This window comes from Lolium perenne, chromosome 4 (assembly GCF_019359855.2).
Source record: "Lolium perenne isolate Kyuss_39 chromosome 4, Kyuss_2.0, whole genome shotgun sequence".
In the NCBI taxonomy this organism is placed as follows: domain Eukaryota; kingdom Viridiplantae; phylum Streptophyta; class Magnoliopsida; order Poales; family Poaceae; genus Lolium; species Lolium perenne.
The window spans coordinates 243318701-243329941 of NC_067247.2; the positions used below are offsets into that span (position 1 = coordinate 243318701).

The 11241-nt window shown below is 39.7% G+C and overlaps 1 protein-coding gene and 1 long non-coding RNA gene across 2 annotated transcripts; one reads left to right on the forward strand and one right to left on the reverse strand.

Annotated features, from left to right (window-relative positions):
• The first annotated feature begins 1287 nt into the window (after positions 1 to 1287).
• LOC127329990 (uncharacterized) lies at positions 1288 to 3691 on the forward strand. The gene is made up of 3 exons (XR_007869079.2): positions 1288 to 2139; positions 2432 to 2660; positions 2744 to 3691. It is a non-coding gene; the product is annotated as an uncharacterized lncRNA (long non-coding RNA).
• A 1057-nt stretch (positions 3692 to 4748) lies between these two features.
• LOC127332438 (elongation factor 1-delta 2) lies at positions 4749 to 8054 on the reverse strand. Its single transcript, XM_051358736.2, has 8 exons — positions 7932 to 8054; positions 7297 to 7410; positions 7086 to 7202; positions 6907 to 6991; positions 6541 to 6664; positions 6036 to 6149; positions 5766 to 5927; positions 4749 to 4958 (listed from the first exon to the last, which is right to left on the reverse strand). Coding segments are annotated over exons 2-8 (690 nt in total). The 5' UTR covers positions 7383 to 7410; positions 7932 to 8054; the 3' UTR covers positions 4749 to 4956.
• Between the last annotated feature and the right edge of the window lie 3187 nt (positions 8055 to 11241).

Genomic DNA, 11241 nt, shown 5'->3' on the forward strand with positions numbered 1-11241 from the left:
GTTTATGCATCATATGTCTCCTTGATGGAATCTACGGAGAAATTGATATTTACCAAATTTCGCTCATTTAATGTGAGTTTAGTGATTTCCACTAAACAATGGAAATGCTAGCCATCTCCAAGATGATCATGCAACTCATTTACTGCGATAGTCAATTGAAATTGACAAAATGTGCTCTGAATGAGCATATATTAATGGTCAAGGTGATTTCTTAATGACCATAGGTAGACATTTAGTGTTGATACATCAATTGATACTTCTGTCAATGATTTGGACTTCATTCCGAAAGTGATGGGTGATGTTACATTTTAGCACCATATAATGGAGAACCTATAGTAGTTTTGTGAGAAAACTCAACTAGTGTCATGTATGATGGATCTTGTCTTGATAGACATAATACAGTCCAATAGTATTTCACGATGTAGGCTCCTTAATTTTATGTAGCACCATGAAATAGAAACATGAAAGATCATGCATGAATTCGTTTTACTATGATAGTAAAATATATTTGGTAAACAAAAAATGATGTAGAGAAACAATTCGGATATTAAGCTGATGCTTCTATACCATATATGTGTATGATCTCAAATTGTAAGTTAACACATTGCAGATAATCTCCATATTTATGAATTACATCTGTCATAGTAAGAAGGATAGTCTGATATATGTCATTATACTCCTCATCATATTACCTTGTGTTATACTTTAACATTAATATATTAGAAATAACATTTTGGAGATATATTCTGCCAAAAATGACAAATAAGTACATCTCGCAATAATGGGGAAAAAAACTGCACAGTACGCAGTAGATGCCATTACCTTGTTATTTACAAATAAAATTTGAGATAGTAATTTTCTTTGTTGGAAGATCTATCTCGTTTCTAAAGAGAATTTTGCAAGAAAATTGATTTTGATTGCAAATAAAAAAATATTCCGAAATGGTATGTTGTAGAGGATGCTAGAGGCAAACTATTGAACAACAAGAATCAAATCCTAGGAAAATAGGGTCTAGAATTTAAATGTGATCCCATTGCAAAAGTTCCGCTGTCCCAAATCGTGTACGGCAACTTATTGTAAAGGCCCATGGTTGCTATATACAAACTAGATCTGATGACCTAAACAAAAAAAAAAATCTGTAATGAAATCTGTGTACAGATTTCCATTCGAAATATAGACAAGCCCACTAGCCGAGGGCTACTGTAAAACAGAAAATTCAAGGGGTGAAGCTTATATGAAATCAACTATCTGTATTAAATTGCAAAAATGTTGAAGGATGACCGGATAAGGTTCTCCTCTATCTCTTGTTAGTGCGGTTACTACCCGAAGGTGAATTTTATATCGCCAAATCCATTCTAAGGACGGAGGTGACACCGCCGCCGCGGGCCTCTGCAGCCACCACCTTCGCGAGGAGCAGGCCGCATCGTGCGCCAGCCGTGCTCCGCGTGGCCGTTTCGCCGGGAGCCGTGGGCTCGAGTGCCAGCGTAGCTTGGCAGCCACGCTCGGAGGAGCGCCGCCGGGCGTGCTGCTGCCCCTGCGCCGTGTCCGCCTTAGGCGGTCTTGCCGCGGGAGAGAAGCGCCCGCCGTCTTCACTTTACGGCGGATGAGCACTGGTCTCCGTGATGGGCTCGAGAGGAGCAGTGCCGGGAACGGAAGCAGAGGCCGGTCGTGCGCTGCCGCACCACGAGGATGTGGTCCGCATCGGCCACCATCGCTCGTCCTGGTGCCTTGCCGAGTGCCAAGGACGGGCTGATGAGCACGTCGCGGTGGGACGACGAGGCCACCAGCGATGTTGCCGATTGCAAACGGAATTTGATGCGGTAAAGCATCGTTTCTTTATCTTTCTTCGACGGTGAGCGAAAAATCGCAGGTCCGACGCCCCGTCTCTGAGTTCTTCTATTCTGATTCTTGTTCTCCAGAGTAGAATTTTTGTGTATTCTGATTCTTGTTCTCCAGAGTAGAATTTTTGTGGCTATCATGCTCTTGGTGGGCCTGGTGCAGCGGTAGAGCCTCACCGCCTGTGACCGAGAGGTCCCAGGTTCGAGTCGCGGTCTCCTCACATTGCACTACGTGTGAGGGTAAGGCTTGCCACTAACACCTTCCCCAGACCCCGCACAGTGCGGGAGCTCTCAGCACTGGGTACGTCCTTTTTTTTATCATGCTCTTGGCAGAGAAAAGTGTTGATAACGTGTTTGAGAACTAATGATTGAAAGAATCAAGTGATCTTGCATTGATGATTGTTGGGGGTATATATACCCACCGAACAGACGCCTATAAGGCGGTTACAAAGACATCTCTTCGGGATTATGGCGTTTGGACAAAAATAACTACCTACTTAGCTTATGATCTAAGCTAATCTTAATAACTTCCTAGTTAGCTTAGTATTAAAGCTATCCTATTTCTAACAGTCTATTCCTTTGACCAAACACAGCTTTGTAACAATCAATTGGTTGAAAGATATTAATGAACAATAGATGATTTCACTCGTGGTTGAAGAAATTGCATGATGACTTCGAGTGAGATTCAAAACAATCTTTCAAGGTGTTGTGAAGAAGAAGCCACCCAGATAACTATGGGGAGTTTGGTGATAGATAATACTTTGTGCTTATTTATGAGGCATGTGATATATCCAAGAAAGAGAAAATGATGGTAACGTTGAGGTTAGCAATTGTCTTTTTGTTTCATTTATTTATCTATTCTTCATGCAACCACCCTTATTTAAATCATTATCTTTTTCTTGTAGGTACATGAGCAATGAAGGGGAGAATGTGGTGGAACAATTTCCCTTCCTATACCACATACTTCATCGGAGACACTAAATTTACCTCTTGTTATGCTCCTTGATAATTACACATACCAATTTCAAGGCTATGAGGGCAAATGATATGATAAGGTTCAAATATGAGAGGTGAATTTAATGGCTTGGAAAAAATATTCTAGATGAAAGACCTTATGCCTTCTGCGTCAAATGTTTGCCCTTCATTTACAGTTTGTTTGAAATTGTTGCTAGATCTTCTTGCTCATGTATTCATGATTTTTGGGTATGCATCCTTGAGTGTGACCAAATGTTTGCATCTTGCAAGAAGACTGAAATATTGGTGGAAGGAACTAAAAGATATTTTTGGAAAGGCTAGAGAGAGATGAAAGTTTTTACAAGAGGCCTGCGTTAACAAACTAGTCTTGCTAGACCAAGAGATAGTACACGGGGTGATGTTCCTCCTTATAGAACTTTGTTTCTTTTGGATCAAATGTGGTCCGATGTGATAGAAGTTCTAAGCCCAATGGACGCAAATGGGTGTAATTCGAACCATGCCGCAGGTTTCATAGAAATGATGTGGCGCTTTAAGTTTTCTCTTATTTTGAAACTTCTGCTAACGGTGTTTTGTATGACGAATTCGCTTTCATGGCATTTGCAAATAAAAGACAAATATTATGCATGCCATGAAATTAGTTGATGATGTCAGTTCGCCACCATGACAGATAATGGTTCAGTTGGCCATCATGATAGCTAGTGGTAGGGAGTCTTTTTCACGAGGTCCAACAATGGAGTTCCAAAGGTATTCGGATGTCAAATATGAATGACAGAAATGTCGATTTGGGGTCGCTCAAGGCTAAGGACTATATCTTCATTTGTGAAGCAGAGACTTTCTATGTGTTATCCATAAATGTTTCAATATGAATCATTACTTTGGCAACCCAAATCAAGTGGTACTTGCATGTATTTCGTGTCTTGGTCCTGAAAGTTCTTTCTCCAAGTTCAACGAGAGGTTTTGCCGTCTTGCTGACATTTATATCGATGTTTCTCTCATGGTGATCATGCAATATTGAGACACCACTTGAGACTAAGTTTTTCATTCTAGAAACCAGTTACCTTTTTTCTGCAAAGATGTTGAAAGTTTGGCTAAAGAAACTGTTCAAGCGAAAAAGCATTTGATATTTTCATTGGTTTACTAGCACACGTAATTGGCTTTGTTAGTCGGTACCAACGTCACCTGGTCAGAGCTTTTTCGACAATGCAGATTGTCAAATTTAAATTGCGCAACAAGATCAATGGTGAATGGTTTAATCAGTTGATGCAATTTTTACTTTACACTTCAAAAACAAAGAGTCAACGGATTTTGCTTACGCGTCATTAGCACTTCTTTTTTCCTATGAGACTAAGTTTTCTACAACTCTATGAACTGCAAGAGCAGGCTTAACAGGGGATGTGGTGCTGCAGGTGGAACCATCCACCTTGTGCCAACAAGCGCAATCAAGACTTGGAGGAGCCAGACAAGCGACAATGGCACCAGTCAAAGGAGAAAACGAGGATCACTGCCAAAAATGCTGTTCACGTGAACACCAAACCAAAACAAGGCCCCAATCCATGGCTGTGCAATGGATTGCAGGTTGCACATAATATAAACTAGCACCTTCAGATTTAAATAATCACATATATTCTACGTTACAAAGTTATGGATCCAGATTTGCTATAGACAACTCTGAAAAATAAAAGGTAATGTAATTATTTGTTTGAATCAGGTACTATTCATTCATGACCTATTTTTTTAGTCCTTCCCTTTATTCAAGCCGTGTATGACATTTAATGTTTCCATGGCATAGTAGAAATGTATTGCCTTTTACATCATTAATGACTTTTAGATGTACTTTTTTTGCGGTCAGTACGCTGGTACAACTAAAGGTGGGTTGGACAACTTGGTTTTCAAAAGGTACCAGATATCAAGATAAAAACAACAAAATCATAACTATGCAATGGAAAAAATTGTCTTCCAAATAGCAAATGCAGTCAAGTTCCACATCTGAAGACAATATATGTGACAATAAATCTGATGAACATTGGAAATATCGGTAAAGCTACCATCATATGATGAACATTGGAAAATCGGTAGAGAAAACTTGCAGATAGTTATTATAGTAATGTCTTCCCTTCAACTTCGTTCCATGCGCAACTCAATTTTCTGCCAAGAATTTAAAAAATCAGAGTTAAGAGATTATGCAAAATAAACATAAATATTAAGGCTTTTGGAAATAAATATAAGGTGAATTTTTTAAAAAATCAGCTTAATAAACTTAGGCTATAGTCAATATCATAGAAGCTATCTAGCTGGTTAACTACTGCTTAATTGTGAAGTCGTAAATCATGTAAAGACTATGTTTTGTCACCTGCTTTACAAAAGCTGGACTGAGGCTTTTCTCTAAATGAAAAACTAATCCCGATCCAAGTAACCTGATATGGTCAGTAACCATGAAACCACAAACCTATCACCAGTAACAGCTTAGAACAGCACCAGTACAGGTTCACAAGGGTGCTGATTCAACTGAACTACTAATTCTCCAATGCATGATTACTCATATAATGGTTTGCTTGAGCTTTCCTCTTATTCATACATATTAAAAGGGTTTCTACAACATCTTTGGGCTAACTAGAGCCCTCATACAGACCAGCTTATGCATAATTTCAGCTATAGCTAAAATATGTCCCAAAAGAAAACTAGTTGTTTAAGATCTGTTTAGCTATAGCTAAAATATGCAAGATTTTTAGCGCCAAATAAGCTTCAATTCAGTGAGAAATGGCTTCTAGAGCTTATAAGTCTGCAGAACCACAATGTTATACATAGACGAAAATTAATCCAGAACAGATTTTAAGTGTCCATCGTCAGTATTCAGAATTTTGCCCACATCAAGCCCCGGGCAAACAATCAATGAGACATAGAAAATAACTAGAAATACAAAGAAGAGAACCAAGCATGCTGTAGGCAACTTACAAATTTTGTTGAAAGCCACAATATCGCAGCTCTGAATGTACTCATTGGCTGGCTCAACGTCAAAATGGTCCTCAATGAGATTGTCAACAGAAACAAGGTCATCCACAATGGTCATCATAATTTGCAGCTTCTTGATGCCATAGCCAACTGAAACAAGTTTGGCTGGAAAAGTAGGGTGGTTCATGTTACAAGATGAACAAAACTAACCATACCAAGACAAGCAAACACTTCTTTTACAAGTAAAGTATCCATAAGAGCAAAGTAACATACAAGCACCCCATAAGAGGCCGTCCATCTTCACACTCCTAACGGTTTCCTCAAGCTTTTTCATGTCGGTTTCATCATCCCATGGCTTCACATCTAGCAGAACTGATGACTTCCCAGCTAAAACAAGAGGCAAGTCAGCAAACTTTTAATATCGTACGGTATAATTTTAATATTTACAATTCACATAACAAACTATGCAGCTGAAGAAAACTGAAAGTCATTACAAAAAATAAGTCCTAGTTAAGAATAAAATGTTCAGGCAAGACAACAGTACTTAAGCCTTTTACTACAAGGCTAAACGAGTAAATTAGCAGCTTGAATGATATTAACATTCACATAACTTCAGTGTGCAAAATTGAGTTAAACCTATGTTGATTTTTTTGGTTCCACTTGGTGAACTTTCAGAACTGGAGAGTATACGCACCACATGATATTCCTTGTTTTAGTTCTCTTTAAGTATCTAGCAATTTTACACTTGGCAAGATATCATGTTGAGTGAAAGGCATACATTCTTTCTTCTTGGTAGAAGTCTTGGCAGCTGCCGCACGTTCTTCTGCTGCTTTCTTGTCCTCTTCAGTCTCCTCGCCAAATAGATCAACGTCAGAGTCATCATCTTCTTCAACCGCTTCTGCCTGAAATTGTAGCTTCTACATTAGGACATCTACATCTACGATATAAATGAGTCTTCTTGAATGGGCTGTCTTGCTATACAGGAATTCTGATCACACAACGGTTACATGACAAGTTGATTATGAATGCTACTCCACCAATGAAAGCATCGATTGATCAAGAGTATATTTATGTTTAACCTTGAGCCTTAACACTTAAATTAACTTCACCACCCGAACATATAAGATAAATAGCTGGTTGTAACCTTTTTGTCAGCAACTTCAGGAGTTGATGCCACAAAAGAAGCAGATGACTCAACCTTGACACCTTCACCCTCTGCAGTCACTCCACTGAAAATTGAGTAAGCATACTGTTAGTTCTTACATGATAAAAACGAAAAAATCCAACAGAAGAATATGCATCAATGTTAGCTAAAACACACACCTGGACCTTAGGAGAGCACTGATATGATCGTACCACCTTGTGGCATTGACATAGCTTGACTTGGGAGCACATGAAAGTGCAGTGTACACAGCCATGTCATCTTTTGATGCAAGGTACCTAAGGGGGAACGGTTTAAAAGAGCATAAGCACAACGAGACAAGCACAGACAGGTCTTTAGTAAAGAAGCTCGCATATATGATGCTTGGCGTACCCACTGATGTAACTGCGAGTGAGCAGGTACTCATCGAGCTTCTTCAGGCCTGCCTCAGTGTTGACATTGGACAGAACAACCGCCATCTCACCTCAATAAAATGTACCAGGTGGTCTATAGACATGAATAGAAAATAATTAGAATAAAACAGTACTTAAGAATAACAAAAAAAAAATAACTAAGCAAAGCAGTTAGGTAATTAGGTTATCAATAGAGATCTGCACGAAGTACGCTAGTAACTATCACTAAGTAACCAACGAGCCGGCCAGGAGGGTACAAGATTATAAGCCTAGCCGGCGGTCTTCTTGTAAGTTCTACAACATGATAGATTACATGAAGAATTCAATGGAGGTAATATTTGTATCTTAAAAAAGCTCGAGATCGAGCAACGAATCCAACCGATTAACAAACTACCGCGTGACCAAATCTGCTGGGCATATCAATTGCAGCTTGCAAGCGGGGCAAAGCAACATATCGCATCCAGCTCTCAGACCGACGCAAACAAAAATCGCTACCGAGAGATGGATCTCGCGACAAATATACTCACAACGAAATCAACAACCGAAACAACAAATCTACCACGTGGAGGGATATCATGGTTTCGCGAATTGAAACGGCTAGACCAAGAAGCTTACCGGAGTCGGTGGCGGACGGCGGCCGCTAGCTGGGAGGAAGATGAGAGGAGGAGGTAGCGAGCGAGTGAGATGGCGGCGGCGGCGGAGTCTGACGCTTTATTTATCTTTCCGTTAGGGCACCCCCTCCTCTCGCTGCCGCGTGGTGGGCCTCGGGCTCCCAAGGATGGGCCGATGCCGTTTCGAGTTGATGGGCTTTGATAGTACAATCAAGGGATTACTTAAAGGAAACAGGGTTATCTCAAAAAAAAAAGGATTCTTTTTCGACGGAAAGTGCGTGCTTTTATTTATTTTTTGCGAGGAATCCACCAATCTATTAATAATCATCAACAGTGGTACAAATAGTCTATAAAGTAAAAAAAAATTGGTACTCGGACCACCTAGCGACGACTACAGACACAGCACGAGCCGAAGGCGCGCCGCTGTCCGCGCTCCTCCATCGCCGGAGTCAGACAAAGCTTGTCATAGTAGAGTTTGTTGTATTAGACAGATGGAAAGTCGTCGTGCTAAGGTCCCAAAGGACTAGCGTAACAGAGCAGCAACCATCGCCAATGATGACAACTGCGGATCGAAACAGACTGACATGAAACCACACCAACAAACACAAAAATCAACCCGGTCCCAGGAGATCTGACGGGCACACAACTCCACGCGCCCTCCGTCAGCGCTAGATGCACCACCGGAGCGGTGACTTCAGGATGTAGCCACCGCCTCATCATCCCAAAAAAGAGACTGAAAAGCAAACTAAAGATTTATCAACCGAAAACTGGGTGCGTGCTTTTATTAATTGCAGGTTGTGAGTTTGCCAAAAATAAAACAAGAGGTTCGAAAACTCAAAATTAATCTTGAGTGGGTGCATATATACTCGGCATGTATAGAACATATTTCAAAAAGTAATAGCTGAAGCATAAAATCTTCATTGATCATGATATGTCAATCTAAGGGAATTGAAAGTATGTTCAACTAATAGTAAAATAGAGTACATGCTTCGCCCTTCTCTTCCTTTAAATTTAAGATGCAATTGAGCAACCAATCATACTACTTGTAGTTCACGAGTGAAGCCTCCCATGTGTGACTAGTGATGAATTAGTTGTTGTTGTTCTTGCTTCTGTAGTCCCGTTAGTAGTTCCTATACTTATCATGTTTATTGGATTATTTACAAGCGATGTTCAAGCTCTTGTTTTTGCAAAACTAACTGCATTTATAGCTCAGTTGGTTTGCGAAAGACTATATTGATAACTAGTTATAGCAATGCTAAAATATATCTCGTAGGAAAGTTTCATAAGAGAATTGAGAAAATCACATCCCTATCCCTATCTTATTCACCTATTGTCACTGGACACTCAAATCGAATCAAGCTTTTTTAGCAATTGCCTCTCCGACGCATTCTAGAAGTAGTGTTAGTCTTGTACATATTTCAAAAATTTAAAAAAATAATGAGGAAACAATAGCATGTAGAGGGGCATGTTCTATGTGTGCATGAAAAGTTTCACACAAAATCGACATTTATTGTGCCCTGTGTAAAAAGACAAAGACAAATTTTAGAATTTGTCTTCTTACATAGGGCAAAAACATGTTAGTTTTTGCTGAAACAACTTTGTGAGCATGTAACATGTTAAGATATACACGAGGCTTTTTTGTATTTCTTTGCCATTTTTAAATATGTTCAAAATGCATTTTAAATAAAGGGTGCATATGCATCCAGGTGCGGAAACACCATGTCTACTAAAAAAGCAAGTTTTAGCTGGTTCACAAGCAACCTCATTTGCTTCCTTCAGAAATGGACCCTTCCAATAAATGTTGCTATATCAACATAATCAGCAAAAATAGCTGATGATTGGCCCCATCAATTAGCTTCACCAATCACTAGTACAAGCTTCTATAGTTTCCATTGAGTCCTATTCTACCTAAATATTGTTCAACCCAACCAATTTGCAAGATCTAGTCCCTCTCTCATAGCTATAGCATCAGCCTTTGGTGCAAATGTTGTGTTTGGTAAGATGATGGATGATGTCACAATTAATTTACCATCATGGTCTCTTAGAATAGAGCTTGCTGATCCTGCATGTGAATCAATGTGAAACGATCCATCTACATTTACCTTAATTACTCAATATATCTTCAGAACATCTTCCACTTGTTTCCACTTGAGGCGGCGGCGGAGGCAAAAGTCCTCTGCTACTTCGGGAGAGGGCAGATCCTGCCGCACCGGTGCCTTCGGTGAAGAGGAAATCGACACCATCGTTATCACCACTCCTCCTTGACATAGGGGGTATCTCCATCAATATCTTCATCAGCACCATCATCACCACCATTACCATATTCGAGATCAACTCAATTCCCACTCAAAGTTTGTGATAGATCGAACCCTGGATATTGTCTTAAGTGCTATGGCATGATTGTGATAGGAATCTTGTCTGTATTTGGTGGAGATATTATATTTTCCGATTGTGTTGTAATCATTATGCCTCTAATCCGCACCACGTTTGGCACTTGTGAGTAGTTTCCCATGTTCCTGAGGGCATATGATGATATGTCTATGATTCTATATGATGTGCAATGAGTATTTGGTCACGTTTTTATCTTTTATGTTGTTCTATGATGATTTTATGCGAACGTCGACTGCATAATACTTCACATATATGGGCCCATAGGGCTTCACTTTAATGCAATGATGAGGGTTGGAAGGGACGGAATGACCTTCCAATACTTTGAGTTGCATTAGAGGGGTTTATGTCGGGGACCTATATATGAACTAATTACTATGATGGAACATTTATGTCTTAATAATTCCTATACTTGCTCATAAAAATGGATCTAGGACCCATTATAAGAGGTGTATTTGCTCATATGGCTGCACCTAATTTAGGCTCCGCCCCTAAGAGGATGAAACTTGACAAGATATTTACCATGTTGTGTAGAAATCTAAATGCTAGGAAATCCATGCTGCCCTAGGGAACACTTGTGACATATAAGTTCACACACACACTTGAGGTTGTCATCTTGTTGCATAGAGGATTGGGCTTTCTCTCATTCAGAGCATTTACTTATTGCTATTTACTTTTAGTACTTTATTGCAAACTATACACTCAAAACACCAAAACTACTGCAACCTTTTTCTTGTTTACTTGTCAAACTTCCTAACCAATACCTTTAGCTTCTCGTGGGTTCGACAACCTTTTTTATTGAAAAGTACTACAATTGATCTCCTGCACTTGGGAACCATCAACAAGTTGGTTAGTTAATCCTTGTAGTTGTAGCAAGAGAGGACAAACGGTTTTCTTTGGCTCGTTGACACGAAGGTAGCGCGGGC

Bases quoted from the DNA above. Each gene is read 5' to 3' on its own strand.
- LOC127332438 (XM_051358736.2), bottom strand. From the start codon at position 7,382: ATGGCGGTTGTTCTGTCCAATGTCAACACTGAGGCAGGCCTGAAGAAG. The intron at 6,665-6,906 runs GTTACAACCAGC...CTACAATTTCAG, and splicing joins CTGAAGTTGCTGACAAAAAG to GCAGAAGCGGTTGAAGAAGA. The intron at 6,150-6,540 runs GTATGCCTTTCA...CTCTTGTTTTAG, and splicing joins TTCTACCAAGAAGAAAGAAT to CTGGGAAGTCATCAGTTCTG.